The 27,583-nt window shown below is 44.7% G+C and overlaps 1 protein-coding gene across 1 annotated transcript in view; it reads left to right on the top strand.

The window, feature by feature from the left end:
- Nucleotides 1-1,384: 1,384 nt before the first annotated feature.
- The window catches only part of vav3b (vav 3 guanine nucleotide exchange factor b), a 140,628-nt gene continuing 114,429 nt past the window's right edge, over nt 1,385-27,583 (top strand). Inside the window, exons 1-2 of the mRNA XM_039003302.1 lie at nt 1,385-1,588; nt 8,935-9,051. Coding sequence (XP_038859230.1) covers nt 1,385-1,588; nt 8,935-9,051 — 321 coding nt within the window. The remainder of the gene's footprint in view (nt 1,589-8,934; nt 9,052-27,583) is intronic.

Raw genomic sequence — 27,583 nt, 5'->3', positions numbered from 1 at the left:
TATGCATACCACGCTGCGCCTTGGTGTCCTCCGTTTGACTGCCGTGACAACACTTAACTAGTTGCCTTGAACGCAACTCAACAAGCACCAGCTGCTAACTATCTCCAATCAGCCTCTACTACTGTTTGCAACACTTAACTAGTTACATTGAACGTAACTCCTCAAACAAGCTCCAGCTGCTACTAACTGCTAATCAGCCTCAACACCTGTTCTCACTCTCATTAATCACCACCACCTCCCTACTTAACCCTGACCAAACAGTCATTCCTTCTCTCTGTTTTGCATCACATCCCTCCCTTTTCTTCTTCTTTAGTTAATTTAGGCTGCTGTGGTGAAGGAAATCCCCCACAGAAGATTATTGATAAAACCTAACTACCAAGGCCTGATGGGGATGTCTTTCTGAGACTCCAAGCCAAAACCTAGAGAGTCAACTTCTCCCCCAGATCCTTCATCTGCAGCCCTTGGCTTCATCCGGCCCGTTCTCCCACTGAATCCTCATTCGCACACCCATTCCATCTCCTCAATAAATATTCTAAACCCATTTCATGTCTGGTCCTTAATAAATTTGAGAAATTTTCTTTAAGGCCTATTCCAGTATTGTCTCAGACTGTAGTTTCGTGAAAACAAAATGTATTTCTGCTTCCTTTCACCAAATCCCTTACTTTAAAGTGAACAGTCATTTACAGTGTAATCCAGAAGGAATGTCTGCTTTAAAGCAAGGTTGTACCTTCTTTCACAATGTTTCACAGCTTTTGTTTTATTTTATAGAAATGGAGTGTTTCTAGAAATACAGTTGTCACAATCTTTATGTATGCCTTAATGATATTGTACAGTGAATGGCATCACTCTAATGGATCCAATAAATTTCACATTGATTGTCATAGTAATTCGGGGATTATGTATCATAATAGTGTATTATGGTGTGATAATCCATTAAATTCCATTCGCTAAGTGCATTTCAGTGAACTTCCCACAATAACATTTGGCCATTTGTGGCCATTTTTATGAATGAATGACATGTCCAAATATGTCACTTCTTTAGAGAAGAAGCATTTAGCATTTGTCATACGAATTCAACAAAAATAAAAAAATGTAGACGGAAGAGGAAGTGAAATAGAGCTTGACGATTCGGAGCTCGAATTCATGTGCAAAAGTATCACGCTCCATAAACACACTGCAACCAATTCAGTAACGCGCACCTTGCGATTCTGCTGGAGTGGAGCAGAAAGTAGCGTCACTTTCTTCATCGTCACAAGGAACAGAACCAGAGTGACAGCTTTCTGACGTCTAGTTCTTCGTTTACAATGTCGTTTCAAACACTTATAGAATAGACATAACTATTTTTAGTTATTCTTCTACTTTGATTCGATTCTCGAAAGCGGAGATGCAGTACTGGCGGCAGTGCGCATTGTGGCTGATAAACTGCAAGGTGCTTCCTCCGACCCATCGGGTAACCGGGGACAGTGCCCAGGTATTTGACTTGGCTCAGACGCTCCGGGACGGGGTGCTGCTCTGTCAGCTGCTCAACAATTTGAAACCACACACCATCAACCTGAAGGAGATTAACCTTAGACCACAGATGTCTCAGGTAAAGACAAATGCTATTTTGCTTGGTGTGTAGCCTAGTAGGCTAGCTACAGGAAAAACTCTTAAAAGTGTGATAAATTCAATGGCTACCAACCCATTTTATATTTATTCAAGGATTATTTGGTGCGCGCAACATTTTTTTTTGTAAATGATGAAATACATTCATTTATTTCATGATTTATTTGAAATTGATAGTCCTGATGTCATACACACATTTCAAATAATTGTCATTAGTTAAACTATTTCATGCGATTTCGGTTTGGCTAGTTTATTCATCATCACAGATAAATACCAACTGCCACTATAATTACATTAAACATATAGGCCTATTTCATCCCCGACTTGTGAAACTGGTACCTGAGTCAGTGAGAGGTAAACCATCTCATGGATTTCTGTTTCTTCTTGGCCCTGTGTCAAATAATATTATTATTATTAAGGCCAAGTAGACACAAAGCCAAGTAGTTTGCTAATTGCTATTCTAAAATCCTCAGCGCTCTTCTTAGTAATGACAGTCAATATACTCAACTTTCTTATGGACATGTTTGTTACATAATTATGTTACATAATTAAGTGGTCTATATTACCCAGCTACTACTAATACTTCAAATACCACATGTATTTCCTAGCTGTTAATGAATAATGTTGACGCTATTGGCCTACAGTCTATAAACCTTGTTGGTTTTCAACCTCGGGTTCCTCTTAACTACTTCAAGTTATCATGTTGAGGAAGTTTGTAAAAGCTTCAGCCCCATGGGGACACAGGAATGCTGTCCAGAGGTGCATCCTAAATGGCACCCTTTTACCATAGGGGCTCTGGTCAAAAGTAGTGCACTACATAGGACATAGGGTAGACCGCTGCTCTCTACCCAGAATTCTCCATCCTCCCCACCACAACACTCATTCCAAGGGGACAGATAACATCCCAGCTTTGATCCACCCTTTAGTTACACCCACACCCACACCCACACCCACACACACACACACACACACACACACACACACACCCACACACACACACACACACACACACACACACACACACAGAGATGTGTGTCGGCTGCATGATTCAGACTACATCTGTCAGTCGCCTTTTACTAGTTGTAGACTTTATTGAAATGACCACTAGGCCTTGTAGTTTTTGCCAGATTCTCTTCAAATCAAAATGGCAGATTTACAGTGAGCGTACAGAACATCAAAGACACCTGCTCTTTCCATGACATAGACTGACCAGGTGAATCCAGGTGAAAGATATGATCCCTTATTGATGTCACTTGTTAAATCCACTTCAATCAGTGTAGATGAAGGGGAGGAGACAGGTTAAAGAAGGATTTCTAAGCCTCGAGATAATTGAGACATGGTGTATGTGTGCAATTCAGAGGGTGAATGGGCAAGACAAAAGATTGAAGTGCCTTTGAACAGGGTATGGTAGTAGGTGCCAGGCGCACCGGTTTGAATGTGTCAAGAACTGCAACACTGCTGAATTTTTCACACGTAACAGTTTCCTGTGTGTATCAAGAAAGGTCCACCACCCAAAGGACAACCAGCCGACTTGACACAACTGTGAGAATCATTGGAGTCAACATGGGCCGGCGTCCTCGTGGAACGTTTTCAACACCTTGTAAAGTCCATGCCCCGACAAATTGAGCCTGTTCTGAGGTCAGAAGGGCGATGCAACTCAATATTAGGAAGGTGTTCTTAATGTTTTGGTCTACTCCGTGTAGAACTTCTTGAACAACTTTATTGTTTATTGATTCTACACCTGTATTGCTTGCTGTTTGGGGTTTTAGGCTGGGTTTCTGTACAGCACTTCGAGATAGTAGCTGATGTACGAAGGGCTATATAAAATAAACTTGATTGATTGATTGATTGATTGTTGCCGAAACATTGAACGCAGACAACATGTTATATGGGGTGCCATTGCCATGTGCTAAAACCATATTATAACCTTCTGTGTGTATATTTAGCTATTTAAAGGTGTATATTTAGCTGTGACTCTGGCCCTGTCTGTGGCCTTGGTCATGGAGAAAGCCGTTTTAAAGGTGTATATTTAGCTGTGACTCTGGCCCTGCCTGTGGCCTTGGTCATAGAGAAAGCTGTTTTAAAGGTGTATATTTAGCTGTGACTCTGGCCCTGCCTGTGGCCTTGGTCATGGAGAAAGCCGTTTTAAAGGTGTATGTTTAGCTGTGACTCTGGCCCTGCCTGTGGCCTTGGTCATGGAGAAAGCCGTTTTAAAGGTGTATATTTAGCTGTGACTCTGGCCCTGCCTGTGGCCTTGGTCATGGAGAAAGCTGTTTTAAAGGTGTATGTTTAGCTGTGACTCTGGCCCTGCCTGTGGCCTTGGTCATAGAGAAAGCCGTTTTAAAGGTGTATGTTTAGCTGTGACTCTGGCCCTGCCTGTGGCCTTGGTCATAGAGAAAGCCGTTTTAAAGGTGTATGTTTAGCTGTGACTCTGGCCCTGCCTGTGGCCTTGGTCATGGAGAAAGCCGTTTTAAAGGTGTATGTTTAGCTGTGACTCTGGCCCTGCCTGTGGCCTTGGTCATGGAGAAAGCCGTTTTAAAGGTGTATGTTTAGCTGTGACTCTGGCCCTGCCTGTGGCCTTGGTCATGGAGAAAGCCGTTTTAAAGGTGTATGTTTAGCTGTGACTCTGGCCCTGCCTGTGGCCTTGGTCATGGAGAAAGCCGTTTTAAAGGTGTATGTTTAGCTGTGACTCTGGCCCTGCCTGTGGCCTTGGTCATGGAGAAAGCCGTTTTAAAGGTGTATGTTTAGCTGTGACTCTGGCCCTGCCTGTGGCCTTGGTCATGGAGAAAGCCGTTTTAAAGGTGTATGTTTAGCTGTGACTCTGGCCCTGCCTGTGGCCTTGGTCATAGAGAAAGCCGTTTTAAAGGTGTATGTTTAGCTGTGACTCTGGCCCTGCCTGTGGCCTTGGTCATGGAGAAAGCCGTTTTAAAGGTGTATGTTTAGCTGTGACTCTGGCCCTGCCTGTGGCCTTGGTCATAGAGAAAGCCGTTTTAAAGGTGTATGTTTAGCTGTGACTCTGGGCCCTGCCTGTGGCCTTGGTCATAGAGAAAGCCGTTTTAAAGGTGTATGTTTAGCTGTGACTCTGGCCCTGCCTGTGGCCTTGGTCATGGAGAAAGCCGTTTTAAAGGTGTATGTTTAGCTGTGACTCTGGCCCTGTCTGTGGCCTTGGTCATGGAGAAAGCCGTTTTAAAGGTGTATGTTTAGCTGTGACTCTGGCCCTGCCTGTGGCCTTGGTCATGGAGAAAGCCGTTTTAAAGGTGTATGTTTAGCTGTGACTCTGGCCCTGCCTGTGGCCTTGGTCATAGAAAAAGCTGTTTTAAAGGTGTATGTTTAGCTGTGACTCTGGCCCTGCCTGTGGCCTTGGTCATAGAGAAAGCTGTTTTAAAGGTGTATGTTTAGCTGTGACTCTGGCCCTGCCTGTGGCCTTGGTCATAGAGAAAGCCGTTTTAAAGGTGTATGTTTAGCTGTGACTCTGGCCCTGCCTGTGGCCTTGGTCATGGAGAAAGCCGTTTTAAAGGTGTATGTTTAGCTGTGACTCTGGCCCTGCCTGTGGCCTTGGTCATAGAGAAAGCCGTTTTAAAGGTGTATGTTTAGCTGTGACTCTGGCCCTGCCTGTGGCCTTGGTCATGGAGAAAGCCGTTTTAAAGGTGTATGTTTAGCTGTGACTCTGGCCCTGCCTGTGGCCTTGGTCATGGAGAAAGCCGTTTTAAAGGTGTATGTTTAGCTGTGACTCTGGCCCTGCCTGTGGCCTTGGTCATAGAAAAAGCTGTTTTAAAGGTGTATGTTTAGCTGTGACTCTGGCCCTGCCTGTGGCCTTGGTCATAGAGAAAGCTGTTTTAAAGGTGTATGTTTAGCTGTGACTCTGGCCCTGCCTGTGGCCTTGGTCATGGAGAAAGCCGTTTTAAAGGTGTATGTTTAGCTGTGACTCTGGCCCTGCCTGTGGCCTTGGTCATAGAAAAAGCTGTTTTAAAGGTGTATGTTTAGCTGTGACTCTGGCCCTGCCTGTGGCCTTGGTCATAGAGAAAGCTGTTTTAAAGGTGTATGTTTAGCTGTGACTCTGGCCCTGCCTGTGGCCTTGGTCATAGAGAAAGCTGTTTTAAAGGTGTATGTTTAGCTGTGACTCTGGCCCTGCCTGTGGCCTTGGTCATAGAGAAAGCTGTTTTAAAGGTGTATGTTTAGCTGTGACTCTGGCCCTGCCTGTGGCCTTGGTCATAGAGAAAGTTGTTTTAAAGGTGTATGTTTAGCTCAAGAGTGTCACTGCATTGAGCACACCGACAATTTCTGCAGAAACACCCACAGTCAAACACCCACTATAGATTAGCATGTGTTTTAATCTTTCCGTACTGTACTATGTCACAACGTCGTTGTCAGCGTTACATCTTTCCCCCGAATGGACAATCAATTCATTTATTATCACTTATGTCTTTATCTCACAACATGCTGTTTCATTAATCTGTGTGGATTTTGTATTGTAAGCTTTTCTCATTGTGTTTATCCATTCTGCACTATAGAATAGAACAGAGCTCCAGTCCAGGCAAATCTTACTGGACAATGCAGAAAGCTGTAGCCCTACAGCAGTAGGTCATCTGATGCAGTAGGTCATCTGTGTAGTAGTCCAGATAGGAAATGGCTTTGTCATTGTGCGCTACCACTGTTCTAGCCATACGTTGTGGGTGGTTAATACAAGCAGACGTCTATCATAATGGATTGAAGGGAGGGAGGGATGGAGAGAGATGGGGAGGGAGGGAGTGATGGAGAGAGGGATGAATGGGGATAGAGAGATGGATAAGCGGGCAGTGTACTGTGATTAAGTAGTTATAGCCTACTGAACTGCTATTTTTAGCCAAGTACTGCATCTAGGGGTAGGTAGTGTAAAATCTGCATTTTGTGGAGCAGGCAATGTACCATTTTGATATATTTCACATTTAAATGTGGAATACTCACTGTAGTTGATACATGTCTTTGATCTCTGACAGAGCTGACGCAACTAGACTAGTTTAGAAAGAAAGATTCTTCAACCAAAAACAGTGTATTCATACAGAGAGCGAGAGAATCAGAGATCGAGAAAAAGAAATGAATGACTTGAAAGAAGAGAGGGAGAAAGAAGAGAGGGAGAAAGAAGAGAGGGAGAAAGAAGAGGGAGAAAGAAGAGGGGGAGAAAGAAGAGAGGGAGAAAGAAGAGAGGGAGAAAGAAGAGAGGGAGAAAGAAGAGAGGGAGAAAGAAGAGAGGGAGAAAGAAGAGGGAGAGAAAGTGGGTTACTTTGTGCTGTGACGTTCAGATTGATCCTGTGGAGTAAAACCAAGACCTTCAGGCAGACACACTTTAAAACAGTACAATATAATAAAAATATAGAGTATAAAAAAAAATATATATATACAGTACCTAAATTGATTAGGCCTACATATCGATCCCCCCCCCCCCCCCCCCCCTGAAGTGTTCAAAGACTTGTGAACATTTTTGGCGTGAAATACTGTTCCCTTTTAATCACATCCAACTGTAGTCACTCCGATACAGTGTTGTTACATGGCAGAGTCTTGGCGTATTCTACATCTGAGGATGTGTTGCTAGTCTCCTCCTCAGTCTCCTTATCATAACAGTTGATCACAGAGATGCCTGTGATTTATCCTGTAACCCCAGGGGCCTTCTCTCTCTCTCTCTCTCTCTCTCTCTCTCTCTCTCTCTCTCTCTCTCTCTCTCTCTCTCTCTAGCTCTCTCTGTCTCTCTCTCTCTCTCTAGCTCTCTCTCTCTCTCTAGCTCTCTCTCTCTCTCTCTCTCTCTCTCTCTCTCTCTCTCTCTCTCTCTCTCTCTCTCTAGCTCTCTCTCTCTCTAGCTCTCTCTCTCTCTAGCTCTCTCTCTCTCTCTCTCTAGCTCTCTCTCTCTCTCTCTCTCTCTCTCTCTAGCTCTCTGTTTGTGGAGGAAGTGGAAGAGTGCTGACCAACAGTCCAAGTCACAGCCATTTAACTCACAAAGGGCTTTATTAACTAAATGTCTAGTTGTACTGTGTTACCAGCTCCGAGCAGCTCTGGGCATGTTGAGAATGAATGTTGTGTAGTATTCCTGTTCCAACTTCCTGCCACACTGTAATAAGACTGGATTTCCTGACCCCCGACTGAGCGTGATAATTGGTCAAAATGCTCAAAGCCCAACCAAATAACCCCCTGTAGCCCCACATTTCTTATCCGGTCAATCACATTGCCCTGATTGAATACATGTATATATTAAATCCCATTACAGTACATATTTTTTTTACACATAAAATAAATAAATAAATGGAAAGCTGAAAGTTAAAAAGTCAATAAATGCCATAAAATCAGAGTGTTGATGTTGTCCTGGACTGGCCCTCAGACTAGTGTCCCACCAGTGTGATGTTGTCCTGGACTGGCCCTCAGACTAGTGTCCCACCGGTGTGATGTTGTCCTGGACTGGCCCTCAGACTAGTGTCCCACCAGTGTGATGTTGTCCTGGACTGGCCCTCAGACTAGTGTCCCACCAGTGTGATGTTGTCCTGGACTGGCCCTCAGACTAGTGTCCCACAAGTGTGATGTTGTCCTGGACTGGCCCTCAGACTAGTGTCCCACCAGTGTGATGTTGTCCTGGACTGGCCCTCAGACTAGTGTCCCACCAGTGTGATGTTGTCCTGGACTGGCCCTCAGACTAGTGTCCCACCAGTGTGATGTTGTCCTGGACTGGCCCTCAGACTAGTGTCCCACCAGTGTGATGTTGTCCTGGACTGGCCCTCAGACTAGTGTCCCACCGGTGTGATGTTGTCCTGGACTGGCCCTCAGACTAGTGTCCCACCAGTGTGATGTTGTCCTGGACTGGCCCTCAGACTAGTGTCCCACCAGTGTGATGTTGTCCTGGACTGGCCCTCAGACTAGTGTCCCACAAGTGCAATGTGTCCTGATTTATCCTAATGGAATAGATTTGATGGAAAACTGCACTTTGCTTAAGGTTTAACCTCCTCCTCATCCAGCAATCAAAGATTGATGGTTCATGTCATCATCTCTCAGTTATTAATGTTCAAGAAAGAGTATGTAGGAACTTAAAAGTTCCTCAAAAGCTTTTAAGTAGAGTATGTGTTCTTTGAGTCTGTTTGATACATTTTATGAGTTTTCAGAAATATGAACTGAGATAAATGTTAAAGTTAACCAGGAGGTTATCAATGTACTGTCTTATGAATGTGTTATTGTGCAAACCGGTTTCATTAGAATATGTGCAAATAGTGACGTTTAACAGTTATTTGTCACCTGTGCTGACGTGTTAGTTATGAGATAACCAATATGTCTTAGTGTTCTATTTGTTAACTATTTTTGTTCTTCTGTTCCCAGTTTCTCTGCTTGAAGAATATCCGGACCTTCCTGACATCCTGCTGTGAGGTGTTTGGGATGAAGAAGACTGATCTGTTTGAGGCCTTCGACCTGTTTGATGTCCGGGACTTTGGAAAGGTAACAAAGACATACCGCGGCCAACTCTCCGCTCTGTTTGTTCATACCTTTACAAAAAAGTCGTACAGGAAGTCCTGAAGAATATATATCCTGCAGGAATAGGAAGTCCTGCAGGATATCCCACAGGATTTTCGTGGCCACTTTCCTATAGGACAATTCCTGCAGGAATCCTGCAGAATCATGTAGGAATCATGCAGATAGTCCTTCGGGGAAACAATCTTGCAGGAATCCTGCAGATAGACCTCAAATAAATCCTGCAGGATTGTTTCCTGAATGACCAGCTGCAGGAATTGTCCTACACCAAAATGGCCCCCAAATCCTGTGGGATATCCTGTGGGTGAGGGTCCTCCAGGTAATTCCACAAGATTTCCAGGGCGGCCATTTTCCTGTAGGAACACCTGCTGGATCCCTTCCTCATCCTTCAGAGAAGTTCATGTAGGACAATCCACATTCTTTCAAAAGAATGGACAAATTGCACAAGATATAAGATTGCATGGCAATGTTATTATCCAATGAAGCAAAAGCTGATGTGTTGGATTGGCCATTTCACCATATTATTTTATGCAGATTTAGCAGATTTTGAATAAATATGGTAAAGGCATATTTTGTAAGAAGAGTGAGAATAACGGTGACATCACGTGAATAGCTTATGTGTATTGGTGTGAAGTGAAACGGATGTCTGGAATGGTAAACGTGGTGATAGTTGGTTTTAATATGGCTGGTACAACAACAACATCTGACAGTAATGCATGTGTGTTAGGCTCCGTTTTAAAGGGAGAAATGAGAGGTTGAAACTGTGTGTGGTGTTTCCTTCGCCTGCATGGCTGTCTAGTGCTGCCATCTGTGGTAGTCAGTCTCACAGTTGTTTACAGGCACTGTCTTAACTGGGGAGGACAGGAGACAGATGACAGGGGGCAGAGTTCAGAATATCACTACAGAACATCTGTGTTACATGAAAAACAGCAACAAAATAGTGCACATGATATACTGTAGTAGTGAAAGACAAGCTACTCACCTTTAATTGGTAGACCACTGGACTAATGGAGCTTTAACTAGTAGGCCACTGGACTAATGGAGCTTTAACTAGTGGACTAATGGAGCTTTAACAAGTTGACCACTGGACTAATGGAGCTTTAACTAGTAGGCCACTGGACTAATGGAGCTTTAACTAGTGGACTAATGGAGCTTTAACTAGTAGGCCACTGGACTAATGGAGCTTTAACTAGTGGACTAATGGAGCTTTAACTAGTAGGCCACTGGACTAATGGAGCTTTAACTAGTGGACTAATGGAGCTTTAACTAGTGGACTAATGGAGCTTTAACAAGTTGACCACTGGACTAATGGAGCTTTAACTAGTGGACTAATGGAGCTTTAACAAGTTGACCACTGGACTAATGGAGCTTTAACTAGTGGACTAATTGAGCTTTAACTAGTAGGCCACTGGACTAATGGAGCTTTAACTAGTGGACTAATGGAGCTTTAACAAGTTGACCACTGGACTAATGGAGCTTTAACTAGTGGACTAATGGAGCTTTAACTAGTAGGCCACTGGACTAATGGAGCTTTAACTAGTGGACTAATGGAGCTTTAACAAGTTGACCACTGGACTAATGGAGCTTTAACTAGTGGACTAATGGAGCTTTAACTAGTAGGCCACTGGACTAATGGAGCTTTAACTAGTGGACTAATGGAGCTTTAACTAGTAGGCCACTGGACTAATGGAGCTTTAACTAGTAGGCCACTGGACTAATGGAGCTTTAACTAGTGGACTAATGGAGCTTTAACAAGTTGACCACTGGACTAATGGAGCTTTAACTAGTGGACTAATGGAGCTTTAACTAGTAGACCACTGGACTAATGGAGCTTTAACTAGTAGGCCACTGGACTAATGGAGCTTTAACTAGTAGACTAATGGAGCTGCAAATTAGACAAGGAATCAGAAACAGATGAATTAGTAAATGTATTGTTTTTTCATGCACTTACCAACTCTAATGTGGTGTGGTGGCCTTCTGCTAAACTGTTAGAAATACTAGGTGTGTGTTTTCTGTGCTTCCTGTAGTCTAAGCTGTACGGGAGAATAAGAGAATTCACATGGTGGAGGTGGGGAAACTGTCCAAGCAAGCTAAGAGTAAAACATAGAGAAAGTCATGTTAAAATTAGCAATTTCTATTTAAATCAAGCTATTTGTATTTTCAATTGGGACTTAATATATTTCAGTTCAAAATAATGTGATATTTCATAGATAAATGTTTTGTTCCAAATTGCATACTTGTGTTCTATGTTAGAGCGTTCAGCGAGTATGGAAGTCAACTGTCATTATTCAAGTATGATTCCAAACATAAGAACGCGAAACGGCAAATATGTACTAGGTTTGCGGGAAGTTCTATAAGCATCCTTGGGAGGTCTGGAAAGTAAAGCACACATGGGAGCATACATTTTCGTTCCCTTCGCCGGGAAGGCTATCCCATGACACCTTGCAACACAGCGAAAATCCCACCCCAAAAATCTGAATTAATGGTGGACTGAAGTCCCTGCTTGGGAGAAAATGTTCCAGAGGAATAACTTTGTAAAATGTAAGTATTACGTTTATTTATTCACAAAATTATGTTAAAATATTAGTAACAAATGACTTTCATATGAATTTTGAATTCAAATGTTGACTCACTGCTGTTTATCAGCCTGCTACCCAAGCTAAGTTGGCTAGCAGGCAATCTCATCCTGGTTATCAGCTGTTTTAGGGATGACAAACTAAACAAACTAATCGTAAAATCAGCCGTGTCAATTGTGAAAACCCAGACAGTTTTTTAAAATCCTGAATTGGTGAACTTGCTAGCCAGCTAATGAGAAATGTAGCAAATCGTTTTTTTCACATTTGTTTTCAGGGACAGATGGCAACTGATGTGTTAATTTCACTCCATGGCTTTGGCAGGACAAAATAGTCATGGCCGACTGGTTTGGAGGTAAGACATTTTAACATCTGATTAACGGCGTAGGAAATGCAGCTAGCTGTGTTCTGTTCAATGTAGCTTGCTAGCTAACCAAGCTATTTGTGCATTCTTACATGATCAGTCAATACATACATGTAGTGTCTGTTTACCTAACATTAGCTAGCTTTCTTCTTGTCACTTTCCCCTCCCCTCATGTTTCACCATTGCATGCACAGAAAACAATTTAAATAATGAAATGATCAATTAAAAGGTAAATTGGTGACAACTTGATCAAGGCTATAAATATGCATAACTGTTTTTCAAAACCATTGCACATTAGCAAAGGGAGTTGTGGTTCTCAGCAACTTGAACCAGCACTGACATTTGAGCAGTGAGGTTAATTTCTCCTCCCTCGGCCTTATGTTTCTGCTCTGTTCTCCTCAGGTTGACCATCCCACCCCGTCACTCAGACAGATGTAAAGAACTTGAGAACCTCCCATCCACCAGGAAAATCTCCCCATTCCAGGAGTTTAGTCAGGAATTTATTCAGCAGTATAGCTTTTTGAATGTTAATCTCCTTGATGTCCCCTCACTTGGGACTCCTTGATGTCCCCTCACCATTTACTTCATGCTCATATTATCTTTAATTTCTTATTGTTGTTGCATTGTCGAGAAGGAACCTGCAAGTAAGCCTTTCATTGGACCATGTGTATCCTGTACATACGACCAATACAACTTTTGTACAATGGACAGTGTTCTAAAGATTCATGCAGATAAAGGTGAACCAATAAAAGGGTTCATATTAATTAAACAAGACAAGTGTTGATGTTTCCACACGGTTCTGGGTTTAGAGCCTTTGGCATCTGGGGGCTCCGGTTCATCTATCTAAGAGAAAGGCATTAATAATATTACAATGGTGTATTAATTTAATATATATATATATATTTCTGTTTGATATGCATACATATAAACTCAGCAAAAAAAGAAACGTCCTCTCACTGTCAACTGCGTTTATTTTCAGCAAACTTAACGTGTAAATATTTGTATGAACATAACAAGATTCAACAACTGAGACATAAACTGAACAAGTTCCAGAGGCATGTGACTATCAGAAATGGAATAAAGTGTCCCTGAACAAAGGGGGGGTCAAAATCAAAAGTAACAGTCAGTATCTGGTGTGGCCACCAGCTGCATTAAGTACTGCAGTGCATCTCCTCATGGAATGCACCAGATTTGCCAATTCTTGCTGTGAGATGTTACCCGACTCTTCCACCAAGGCACCTGCAAGTTCCCAGACATGTCTGGGAGGAATGGCCCTAGCCCTCACCCTCCGATCCAACAGGTCCCAGACGTGCTCAATGGGATTGAGATCCGGGCTCTTCGCTGGCCATGGCAGAACACTGACATTCCTGTCTTGCAGGAAATCACGCACAGAACGAGCAGTATGGCTGGTGGCATTGTCATGCTGGAGGGTCATGTCAGGATGAGCCTGCAGGAAGGGTACCACATGAGGGAGGAGGATGTCTTCCCTGTAACGCACAGCGTTGAGATTGCCTGTAATGACAACAAGCTCAGTCCGATGATGCTGTGACACACCGCCCCAGACCATGACGGACCCTCCACCTCCAAATCAATCCCACTCCAGATTACAGACCTCGGTGTAACGCTCATTCCTTCGACGATAAATGCAAATCCGACTATCACCCCTGGTGAGACAAAACCGCGATTCATCAGTGAATAGTTTTGTCTGGTCCAGCGACGGTGGGTTTGTGCCCATAGGCGACATTGTTGCCGGTGATGTCTGGTGAGGACCTGCCTTACAACACGCCTACAAGCCCTCAGTCCAGCCTCTCTCAGACTATTGTGGACAGTCTGAGCACTGATGGAGGGATTGTGCGTTCCTGGTGTAACTCGGGCAGTTGTTGTTGCCATCCTGTATCTGTCCCGCAGGTGTGATGTTCGGATGTACCGATCCTGTGCAGGTGTTGTTACACGTGGTCTGCCACTGCGAGGACGATTAGCTGTCCATCCTGTCTTCCTGTAGCGCTGTCTTAGGCGTCTCACAGTACGGACATTGCAATTTATTGCCCTGGCCACATCTGCAGTCCTCATGCCTCCTTGCAGCATGCCTAAGGCACATTGAAGCAGATGAGCAGGGACCCTGGGCATCTTTCTTTTGGTGTTTTACAGAGTCAGTAAAAAGGCCTCTTTAGTGTCCTAAGTTTTCATAACTGTGACCTTAATTGCATACCGTCTGTAAGCTGTTAGTGTCTTAACAACCATTCCACAGGTGCATGTTTATTAAAGGGGCGGCAGCGTAGCCTAGTGGTTAAAGTGTTGGATTAGTAACCGAAAGGTTGCAAGATCGAATCCCCGAGCTGACAAGGTACAAATCTGTCGTTCTGCCCCTGAACAAGGCAGTTAACCCACCGTTCCTAGGCTGTCATTGAAACTGAATTGCCTAGTAAAATAAAGGTAAACAATTTAAATTATTTTTACGAATTATCTTTGAAAGACAGGGTCCTGAAAAAGGGATGTTTCTTTTGTTGTTGAGTTTAATTAAACTGGGCATTGTTTGTTTTTGGGCAGTGTTTGTTTTGTACAATATAAATGCAACATAAATCAATTTCTAAGATTTTACTGAGTAAGGAAATCAGTGAATTTAAATAAAATCATTAGGCCCTAATCTATGGATTTCACATGACTGGGAATACAGGTGTGCATCTGTTGGTCACAGATACCTTAACGAAAAGGTAGGGGGTGGATCAGAAAACCAGTCAGTATCTGGTGTGACCACCTTTTGCCTCATGCAGCGCAACACATCAGCTTGTGGAATGTTGTCCCACTTCTCTTTAATGGCCGTGTGAAGTGGCTGGATATTGGCGGGAATTGGAACACGCTGTCGTACATGTCAATCCAGAGCATTCCAAACATGCTCAATGGGTGACATGTCTGGTGAGTTTCTAGGCCATGGAAGAACTGGGACATTTTCAGCTTCCAGGAATTGTGTACAGATCCTTGCGACATGGAGCCGTGCATTATCATGCTGAAACATGAGATGATGGCGGCAAATGAATGGCACGACAATGGGCTTCAGGATCTCGTCACCGTATCTCTGTGCATTCAAATTGCCATCGATAAAATGTAATTGTGTTCATTGTCCGTAGCTTATGCCTGCCCATACCATAACCCCACCGCTACCATGGGGCACTCTGTTCACAACAGTGACGTCAGCAAACCGCTCAACACAGTCCGACGGCCCATTGTTATTGACCAAATACTTATTTTCCACCATAATTTGCAAATAAATTCATTAAAAATCCTACAATGTGATTTTCTGGATTGCTTTTTCTAATTTTGTCTGTCATAGTTGAAGTGTACCTAATTACAGGCCTCTCATCTTTTTAAGTGGGAGAACTTGCACAATTGGTGGCTGACTAAATACTTTTTTGCCCCACTGTAAATACAATATAGCAAGTATAGCAAGTAAAACACTGGAATAGTAGATTTGCAGTGGAAGAATGTGCAAAGTAGAAATAATGGGGTGCAAAGGAGCAAAATAAATAAATACAGTAGGGGAAGAGGTAGTTGTTTGGCCTAATTATAGATGGGCTATGTACAGGTGCAGTACTCTGTGAACTGGCAGCAGAGAACTGGAAGGAAAGACGACCAAAGGAGGAATTGGCTTTGGGGGTGACCAGTGAGATATACCTGCTGGAGTGCGTGCTACGAGTGGGTGCTGCTATGGTGACCAGTGAGCTGAGATAAGGTGGGGCTTTACCTAGCAGAGACTTGTAGATAACCTGTAGCCAGTGGGTTTGGCGACGAGTATGAAGCGAGGGCCAACCAACGAGAGCGTACAGGTCGCAATGGTGGGTAGTGTATGGGGCTTTGGTGACAAAACAGATGGCACTGTGGTAGACTGCATCCAGTTTGTTGAGTAGAGTGTTGGAGGCTATTTTATAGATGACATCACCGAAGTCGAAGATCGGTAGGATAGTCAGTTTTACGAGGGTATGTTGGCAGCATGAGTGAAGGATGCTTTGTTGCGATATAGGTAGCCGATTCTAGATTTAATTTTGGATTGTAGATGCTTAATGTGAGTCTGGAGGGAGAGTTTACAGTCTAACCAGACACCTAGGTATTTGTAGTTGTCCACGTATTCTAAGTCAGAGCCGTCCAGAGTAGTGATGCTGGACGGGCGAGCAGGTGCGGGCAGTGATCGATTGAATAGCATGCATTTAGTTTTACTTGCATTTAAGAGCAGTTGGAGGCCACAGAAGGAGAGTTGTATGGCATTGAAGCTCGTCTGGAGGTTAGTTAACACAGTGTCCAAAGAGGGGCCAGAAGTATACAGAATGGTGTCATCTGCGTAGAGGTGGATCAGGGAATCACCAGCAGCAAGAGCAACATCATTGATGTATACAGAGAAGAGAGAATTGAACCCTGTGGCACCCATAGAGACTGCCAGAGGTCCGGACAACAGGCCCTCCAATTTGACACACTGAACTCTATCAGAGAAGTAGTTGGTAAACCAGGCGAGGCAATCATTTGAGAAACCAAGGCTGTCGAGTCTGCCAATAAGAATGTGGTGATTGACAGAGTCGAAAGCCTTGGCCAGGTCGATGAATACGGCTGCACAGTAATGTCTCTTATCGATGGCGGTTATGATGTTGTTTAGGACCTTGAGCGTGGCTGAGGTGCACCCATGACCAGCTCTGAAACCAGATTGCATAGCGGAGAAGGTACGGTGGGATTCGAAATGGTCGGTAATCTGTTTGTTAACTTGGCTTTCGAAGACCTTAGAAAGACAGGGTAGGATAGATATAGGTCTGTAGCAGTTTGGGTCTAGAGTGTCACCCCTTTTGAAGAGGGGGATGACCGCGGCAGCTTTCCAATCTTTGGAAATCTCAGACAATACGAAAGAGAGGTTGAACAGGCTAGTAATAGGGGTTGCAACAATTTCGGCAGATAATTTTAGAAAAAGAGGGTCCAGATTGTCTAGCCCGGCTGATTTGTAGGGGTCCAGATTTTGCAGCTATTTCAGAACATCAGCTATCTGGATTTGGGTGAAGGAGAAATGGTGGGGGCTTTGGCGGGTTGCTGTGGAGGGTGCCGGGCAGTTGACCGGGGTAGGGGTAGCCAGGTGGAAAGCATGGCCAGCCGTAGAGAAATGCTTATGGAAATTCTCAATTATAGTGGATTTATCGGTGGTGACAGTGTTTCCTAGCCTCAGAGCAGTGGGCAGCTGGGAGGAGGTGCTCTTATTCTCCATGGACTTTACAGTGTCCCAGAACTTTGCTAAGCTAATGAAACATGGTACCAACACTTAACATGTTGTGTTGATATTTTTGTTTAGTGTAGTTTTATTGCATCATAAAACTATCTTGAACATCCTATGCATGGGTGTTATAGATGTAAGAATTAATACAATACAAACATGCTCATTGGAAATTAAACACCAGCAGTCTTAATACAATGCAATATTAGCTTCACAGTGAAACAGCACTATTCTGGCTATTTATCATTCTTAAACATGAAGTAAAATAGCTTCTTTCAAATCTTATTTTCACTATTTTTAATAAATATTTTTTTAGCTTCAGCCTCAGTACAATGCATGAAAGCTTACCTGTTATACATCCACAATGATTTAGCCGCAGACCAAGCAATTTGCGAGAGGAGATCGCCGTATTTTACGGTATCAGCTTAATTCACTAACAGGTACTGAGAAAATCGATTCTGTTACTTGTTATTCATGTTAAGTATCTCCATTCTGGAATAGTTGTTCACTGAATTGCTAGCACTAGTTGCTCACACTGCTACATTGGCTACAATGTAAACAGACGTAGTGTAACGACTTTCCTCTTCTTCTGACGAGGAGTAAGAGATATCGGACCAATATGCAGCGTGGTAAGTGTCCATTTTAATATGTAAAACTGAACACTACAAAAATACAAAATAACAAAGTGAATGACCAAACGAAAATCGAAACAGTCCCGTGTGGTACAAACACAGGAAACAACCACCCACAAAACACAAAGGAAAACAGGCTACCTAAATATGGCTCCCAATCAGAGACAACGACTGACACCTGCCTCTGATTGAGAACCATACTAGGCCAAACACATAGAAATAGAACAACAGAACAAAACATAGAAAAACAATATAGAATGCCCACCCCAACTCATGCTCTGACCAACTAAAATAAAGACATAAAAAAGGAACTAAGGTCAGAACGTGACACGTAGCTAGCTAGCATAAAAGCTGACGATGATGCAGTTTCCTATTTAGGTTAGCGGTCACGTCGAAGTACGTTTCAAATGTAGTGGATGTTAAGCTACACGGTATGCTCTCTCAGGTGTGCTTGGAAGATCACCCTTGAAAGAATGGGAGAATGCAAGTATGCAATTTGGAACACACGCTAATGAACCCATATTTATTATTTAAACGCAATCATGTCATTTACATGTCATGATCGGTCATGTGATTTGGTTACCGTCATCAAGTGCAAGCCAAGAAGCCATAAAATCTCATCTATCACCATCCATTTCAAAACACTTAAAAAGTATAGCCTAACTTGTGACAACAGTACTAAAGAGACCTAGCAAGTGGGATATCAAACCTCATGTAACTTTCCATGGAAGCAAAAGTAAAGAAATATATATTAACGTTTTTTTTATCAAAGTGGTAGAGAACATGCTAGTTAACTTACTCATAACAAATATTCTGCAAACACAACACATAAACCCCTAACATGTTCATATAAACATTTGTTGTAGTTTTAGTATGTTTCTCTGACTCTTTACTTGTAAACAGATAGTAATATTAGCAATACTTCAACTAGCTAGCTAAACTGCCTAGCAACCATTTCCTCAACTGCCAACTGTCAACTGTTGCTATTGTGACAAAGATGTCACATCCGTTGGAGTTCTTGTTGTAAATTATAAAGGAGAGTTTAAAACATATAAAAAAAAATATTTAAAAAAAATAGCTAGCTATATACAAAATGATGTGCACTCACCTCTATACACACTTTATCTCCTCCTGCAGTTTGACTAGCTGATATGGCTCTAGGAATATCAAAATTCTTGCATTTTTCTTGCTGGAATTGATCCTGCAGGACTTGCCATATTCTGCAGGAATATCAAAATCATGCCAGTTTCGGTCCTGCAGAAATTGTCATGTTTATGCAGGATTTTCTAAATAAATATCTGCATAAACAAGTCCTACTGTTCCTGCAGGACACCTGTAGAATTCCTTCACAAAAGGTTGAATTCCTGCCGGACTGTTTTTGTAAGGGTATACTGTATTACAGCAACATGCAGGGTTTTATCTGGATCAATAGGAGGCTTACATGGTGCGCGTTGCAAGGGAAGTGACAGGGGGAGTGGTCACGGCTGAATCTTACAAACATGTTTAGGCCCTCATCTTGGCGGTGTAGAGAGCTTTTAGAATTTTTAAGGCAATTTCCTGCGATTCTACATATTCTGCCATGAAGCTGAGAGAAAATGTTGTAGATTTAAATCTGATTTCCTGCTATTCGATGCACTTTGCCATTGGCTAATGCCGTCCTTTAGCTAAATCATTTTTGTGGTTAATTTTCTATTCTCTGACTGTCCAGCTTTTATGTTGGTGATTGTTAGTTCTCAAAGATTATATTATAAATCAAAAATATTGGTTCATTATCGTTTCAACATACTGTATATCTGGTTTTAGTCGTTATAAGTTTACTATGAAAACATTTTTCCATCACGAACATTAGAAAAACCAAAAAAGTGTTTTTGTACACTGTTTGGATTTCAATGGCAAAAAATGTTACTCTCTGCTGTGTTTGGTCATATACTGTATTACAGTAACACGTCTTGTGGATAGTGTTGATATGACTACAGTCAGACCAGCCAGCCACACGTCTTGGGGATACTGTTGATATGACTATAGTCAGACCAGCCAGCCACACGTCTTGGGGATACTGTTGATATGACTATAGTCAGACCAGCCAGCCAGCCACACGTCTTGGGGATACTGTTGATATGACTATAGTCAGACCAGCCAGCCACACGTCTTGTGGATACTGTTGATATGACTATAGTCAGACCAGCCAGCCACACGTCTTGGGGATACTGTTGATATGACTATAGTCAGACCAGCCAGCCACACGTCTTGGGGATACTGTTGATATGACTATAGTCAGACCAGCCAGCCACACGTCTTGGGGATACTGTTGACATGACTATAGTCAGACCAGCCAGCCAGCCAGCCACACGTCTTGGGGATACTGTTGATATGACTATAGTCAGACCAGCCAGCCACACGTCTTGGGGATACTGTTGATATGACTATAGTCAGACCAGCCAGCCACACGTCTTGGGGATACTGTTGATATGACTATAGTCAGACCAGCCAGCCACACGTCTTGGGGATACTGTTGATATGACTATAGTCAGACCAGCCAGCCACACGTCTTGGGGATACTGTTGATATGACTATAGTCAGACCAGCCAGCCACACGTCTTGGGGATACTGTTGATATGACTATAGTCAGCCCAGCCAGCCACACGTCTTGGGGATACTGTTGACATGACTATAGTCAGACCAGCCAGCCAGCCACACGTCTTGGGGATACTGTTGATATGACTATAGTCAGACCAGCCAGCCACACGTCTTGGGGATACTGTTGATATGACTATAGTCAGACCAGCCAGCCACACGTCTTGGGGATACTGTTGATATGACTATAGTCAGACCAGCCAGCCACACGTCTTGGGGATACTGTTGATATGACTATAGTCAGACCAGCCAGCCACACATCTTGGGGATACTGTTGATATGACTATAGTCAGACTAGCCAGCCAGCCACACGTCTTGGGGATACTGTTGATATGACTATAGTCAGACCCGCCAGCCACACGTCTTGGGGATACTGTTGATATGACTATAGTCAGACCAGCCAGCCAGCCACACGTCTTGGGGATACTGTTGACATGACTATAGTCAGACCAGCCAGCCAGCCACACGTCTTGGGGATACTGTTGATATGACTATAGTCAGACCCGCCAGCCACACGTCTTGGGGATACTGTTGATATGACTATAGTCAGACCAGCCAGCCAGCCACACGTCTTGGGGATACTGTTGATATGACTATAGTCAGACCCGCCAGCCACACGTCTTGGGGATACTGTTGATATGACTATAGTCAGACTAGCCAGCCAGCCACACGTCTTGGGGATACTGTTGATATGACTATAGTCAGACCAGCCAGCCACACGTCTTGGGGATACTGTTGATATGACCATAGTCAGACCAGCCAGCCAGCCACACGTCTTGGGGATACTGTTGATATGACTATAGTCAGACTAGCCAGCCAGCCACACGTCTTGGGGATACTGTTGATATGACTATAGTCAGACCAGCCAGCCACACGTCTTGGGGATACTGTTGATATGACTATAGTCAGACCAGCCAGCCACACGTCTTGGGGATACTGTTGATATGACTATAGTCAGACCAGCCAGCCACACGTCTTGGGGATACTGTTGATATGACTATAGTCAGACCAGCCAGCCAGCCAGCCACACGTCTTGGGGATACTGTTGATATGACTATAGTCAGACCAGCCAGCCACACGTCTTGGGGATACTGTTGATATGACTATAGTCAGACCAGCCAGCCACACGTCTTGGGGATACTGTTGATATGACTATAGTCAGACCAGCCAGCCACACGTCTTGGGGATACTGTTGATATGACTATAGTCAGACTAGCCAGCCAGCCACACGTCTTGGGGATACTGTTGATATGACTATAGTCAGACCCGCCAGCCAGCCACACGTCTTGGGGATACTGTTGATATGACTATAGTCAGACCAGCCAGCCACACGTCTTGGGGATACTGTTGATATGACTATAGTCAGACCCGCCAGCCAGCCACACGTCTTGGGGATACTGTTGATATGACTATAGTCAGACCAGCCAGCCACACGTCTTGGGGATACTGTTGATATGACTATAGTCAGACCCGCCAGCCAGCCACACGTCTTGGGGATACTGTTGATATGACTATAGTCAGACCAGCCAGCCAGCCACACGTCTTGGGGATACTGTTGACATGACTATAGTCAGACCAGCCAGCCAGCCACACGTCTTGGGGATACTGTTGATATGACTATAGTCAGACCAGCCAGCCACACGTCTTGGGGATACTGTTGATATGACTATAGTCAGACCAGCCAGCCACACGTCTTGGGGATACTGTTGATATGACTATAGTCAGACCAGCCAGCCACACGTCTTGGGGATACTGTTGATATGACTATAGTCAGACCAGCCAGCCAGCCACACGTCTTGGGGATACTGTTGATATGACTATAGTCAGACCAGCCAGCCACACATCTTGGGGATACTGTTGATATGACTATTAGTCAGACCAGCCAGCCAGCCACACGTCTTGGGGATACTGTTGATATGACTATAGTCAGACCAGCCAGCCACACATCTTGGGGATACTGTTGATATGACTATAGTCAGACTAGCCAGCCAGCCACACGTCTTGGGGATACTGTTGATATGACTATAGTCAGACCAGCCAGCCACACGTCTTGGGGATACTGTTGATATGACTATAGTCAGACCAGCCAGCCAGCCACACATCTTGGGGATACTGTTGATATGACTATAGTCAGACCAGCCAGCCACACGTCTTGGGGATACTGTTGATATGACTATAGTCAGACCAGCCAGCCACACGTCTTGGGGATACTGTTGATATGACTATAGTCAGACCAGCCAGCCAGCCACACGTCTTGGGGATACTGTTGATATGACTATAGTCAGACCAGCCAGCCACACGTCTTGTGGATAGTGTTGATATGACTATAGTCAGACCAGCCAGCCACACGTCTTGGGGATACTGTTGACATGACTATAGTCAGACCAGCCAGCCACACGTCTTGGGGATACTGTTGATATGACTATAGTCAGACCAGCCAGCCAGCCAGCCACACGTCTTGTGGATACTGTTGATATGACTATAGTCAGACCAGCCAGCCACACGTCTTGGGGATACTGTTGATATGACTATAGTCAGACCCGCCAGCCAGCCACACGTCTTGGGGATACTGTTGATATGACTATAGTCAGACTAGCCAGCCAGCCACACATCTTGGGGATACTGTTGATATGACTATAGTCAGACCAGCCAGCCACACGTCTTGGGGATACTGTTGATATGACTATAGTCAGACCAGCCAGCCAGCCAGCCACACGTCTTGGGGATACTGTTGATATGACTATAGTCAGACCAGCCAGCCACACATCTTGGGGATACTGTTGATATGACTATAGTCAGACTAGCCAGCCACACGTCTTGGGGATACTGTTGATATGACTATAGTCAGACCAGCCAGCCACACATCTTGGGGATACTGTTGATATGACTATAGTCAGACTAGCCAGCCACACGTCTTGGGGATACTGTTGATATGACTATAGTCAGACCAGCCAGCCACACATCTTGGGGATACTGTTGATATGACTATAGTCAGACCCGCCAGCCAGCCACACGTCTTGGGGATACTGTTGATATGACTATAGTCAGACCAGCCAGCCAGCCACACATCTTGGGGATACTGTTGATATGACTATAGTCAGACTAGCCAGCCACACGTCTTGGGGATACTGTTGATATGACTATAGTCAGACCAGCCAGCCACACGTCTTGGGGATACTGTTGACATGACTATAGTCAGACCAGCCAGCCACACGTCTTGGGGATACTGTTGATATGACTATAGTCAGACCAGCCAGCCACACGTCTTGGGGATACTGTTGATATGACTATAGTCAGACCAGCCAGCCAGCCACACGTCTTGGGGATACTGTTGATATGACTATAGTCAGACCCGCCAGCCAGCCACACGTCTTGGGGATACTGTTGATATGACTATAGTCAGACCAGCCAGCCACACGTCTTGGGGATACTGTTGATATGACTATAGTCAGACCAGCCAGCCACACGTCTTGGGGATACTGTTGATATGACTATAGTCAGACCAGCCAGCCACACGTCTTGGGGATACTGTTGATATGACTATAGTCAGACCAGCCAGCCACACGTCTTGGGGATACTGTTGATATGACTATAGTCAGACCAGCCAGCCAGCCACACGTCTTGGGGATACTGTTGATATGACTATAGTCAGACTAGCCAGCCACACGTCTTGGGGATACTGTTGATATGACTATAGTCAGACCAGCCAGCCAGCCACACGTCTTGGGGATACTGTTGATATGACTATAGTCAGACCCGCCAGCCAGCCACACGTCTTGGGGATACTGTTGATATGACTATAGTCAGACCAGCCAGCCACACATCTTGGGGATACTGTTGATATGACTATTAGTCAGACCAGCCAGCCAGCCACACGTCTTGGGGATACTGTTGATATGACTATAGTCAGACCAGCCAGCCAGCCACACGTCTTGGGGATACTGTTGATATGACTATAGTCAGACCCGCCAGCCAGCCACACGTCTTGGGGATACTGTTGACATGACTATAGTCAGACCAGCCAGCCAGCCACACGTCTTGGGGATACTGTTGATATGACTATAGTCAGACCAGCCAGCCACACGTCTTGGGGATACTGTTGATATGACTATAGTCAGACCAGCCAGCCACACGTCTTGGGGATACTGTTGATATGACTATAGTCAGACCAGCCAGCCACACGTCTTGGGGATACTGTTGATATGACTATAGTCAGACCAGCCAGCCAGCCAGCCACACGTCTTGGGGATACTGTTGATATGACTATAGTCAGACCCGCCAGCCACACGTCTTGTGGATACTGTTGATATGACTATAGTCAGACCAGCCAGCCACACGTCTTGGGGATACTGTTGATATGACTATAGTCAGACCAGCCAGCCAGCCACACGTCTTGGGGATACTGTTGATATGACTATAGTCAGACCAGCCAGCCACACGTCTTGGGGATACTGTTGATATGACTATAGTCAGACCCGCCAGCCAGCCACACGTCTTGGGGATACTGTTGATATGACTATAGTCAGACCAGCCAGCCACACATCTTGGGGATACTGTTGATATGACTATAGTCAGACCAGCCAGCCACACGTCTTGGGGATACTGTTGATATGACTATAGTCAGACCAGCCAGCCAGCCACACATCTTGGGGATACTGTTGATATGACTATAGTCAGACCAGCCAGCCAGCCACACGTCTTGGGGATACTGTTGATATGACTATAGTCAGACCAGCCAGCCACACGTCTTGGGGATACTGTTGATATGACTATAGTCAGACCAGCCAGCCAGCCACACGTCTTGGGGATACTGTTGACATGACTATAGTCAGACCAGCCAGCCACACGTCTTGGGGATACTGTTGATATGACTATAGTCAGACTAGCCAGCCAGCCACACGTCTTGGGGATACTGTTGATATGACTATAGTCAGACCAGCCAGCCACACGTCTTGGGGATACTGTTGATATGACTATAGTCAGACTAGCCAGCCAGCCACACGTCTTGGGGATACTGTTGATATGACTATAGTCAGACCAGCCAGCCACACGTCTTGGGGATACTGTTGATATGACTATAGTCAGACCAGCCAGCCAGCCACACATCTTGGGGATACTGTTGATATGACTATAGTCAGACCAGCCAGCCACACGTCTTGGGGATACTGTTGATATGACTATAGTCAGACCAGCCAGCCAGCCACACGTCTTGGGGATACTGTTGATATGACTATAGTCAGACCAGCCAGCCACACGTCTTGGGGATACTGTTGATATGACTATAGTCAGACCAGCCAGCCACACGTCTTGGGGATACTGTTGATATGACTATAGTCAGACCAGCCAGCCACACGTCTTGGGGATACTGTTGATATGACTATAGTCAGACCAGCCAGCCAGCCACACGTCTTGGGGATACTGTTGATATGACTATAGTCAGACCAGCCAGCCACACGTCTTGTGGATAGTGTTGATATGACTATAGTCAGACCAGCCAGCCACACGTCTTGGGGATACTGTTGACATGACTATAGTCAGACCAGCCAGCCACACGTCTTGGGGATACTGTTGATATGACTATAGTCAGACCAGCCAGCCACACGTCTTGGGGATACTGTTGATATGACTATAGTCAGACCCGCCAGCCAGCCACACGTCTTGGGGATACTGTTGATATGACTATAGTCAGACCAGCCAGCCACACATCTTGGGGATACTGTTGATATGACTATAGTCAGACCAGCCAGCCACACATCTTGGGGATACTGTTGATATGACTATAGTCAGACCAGCCAGCCACACGTCTTGGGGATACTGTTGATATGACTATAGTCAGACCAGCCAGCCACACGTCTTGGGGATACTGTTGATATGACTATAGTCAGACTAGCCAGCCAGCCACACGTCTTGGGGATACTGTTGATATGACTATAGTCAGACCCGCCAGCCAGCCACACGTCTTGGGGATACTGTTGATATGACTATAGTCAGACCAGCCAGCCACACGTCTTGGGGATACTGTTGATATGACTATAGTCAGACTAGCCAGCCAGCCACACGTCTTGGGGATACTGTTGATATGACTACAGTCAGACCAGCCAGCCACACGTCTTGGGGATACTGTTGATATGACTATAGTCAGACCAGCCAGCCACACGTCTTGGGGATACTGTTGATATGACTATAGTCAGACTAGCCAGCCAGCCACACGTCTTGGGGATACTGTTGATATGACTATAGTCAGACTAGCCAGCCAGCCACACATCTTGGGGATACTGTTGATATGACTATAGTCAGACCAGCCAGCCACACGTCTTGGGGATACTGTTGATATGACTATAGTCAGACCAGCCAGCCACACATCTTGGGGATACTGTTGATATGACTATAGTCAGACCAGCCAGCCACACGTCTTGGGGATACTGTTGATATGACTATAGTCAGACTAGCCAGCCAGCCACACGTCTTGGGGATACTGTTGATATGACTATAGTCAGACTAGCCAGCCAGCCACACATCTTGGGGATACTGTTGATATGACTATAGTCAGACTAGCCAGCCACACATCTTGGGGATACTGTTGATATGACTATAGTCAGACCAGCCAGCCACACATCTTGGGGATACTGTTGATATGACTATAGTCAGACCAGCCAGCCACACGTCTTGGGGATACTGTTGATATGACTATAGTCAGACCAGCCAGCCAGCCAGCCACACGTCTTGGGGATACTGTTGATATGACTATAGTCAGACCAGCCAGCCACACGTCTTGGGGATACTGTTGATATGACTATAGTCAGACCAGCCAGCCACACGTCTTGGGGATACTGTTGATATGACTATAGTCAGACCAGCCAGCCACACGTCTTGGGGATACTGTTGATATGACTATAGTCAGACTAGCCAGCCACACGTCTTGGGGATACTGTTGATATGACTATAGTCAGACCAGCCAGCCACACGTCTTGGGGATACTGTTGATATGACTATAGTCAGACCAGCCAGCCACACGTCTTGGGGATACTGTTGATATGACTATAGTCAGACCAGCCAG

This window comes from Salvelinus namaycush, chromosome 11, assembly GCF_016432855.1.
Source record: "Salvelinus namaycush isolate Seneca chromosome 11, SaNama_1.0, whole genome shotgun sequence".
NCBI lineage: Eukaryota > Metazoa > Chordata > Actinopteri > Salmoniformes > Salmonidae > Salvelinus > Salvelinus namaycush.
Note: the sequence above shows the minus strand (reverse complement) of the source record. Positions and strands in the feature narration are given on the sequence as shown.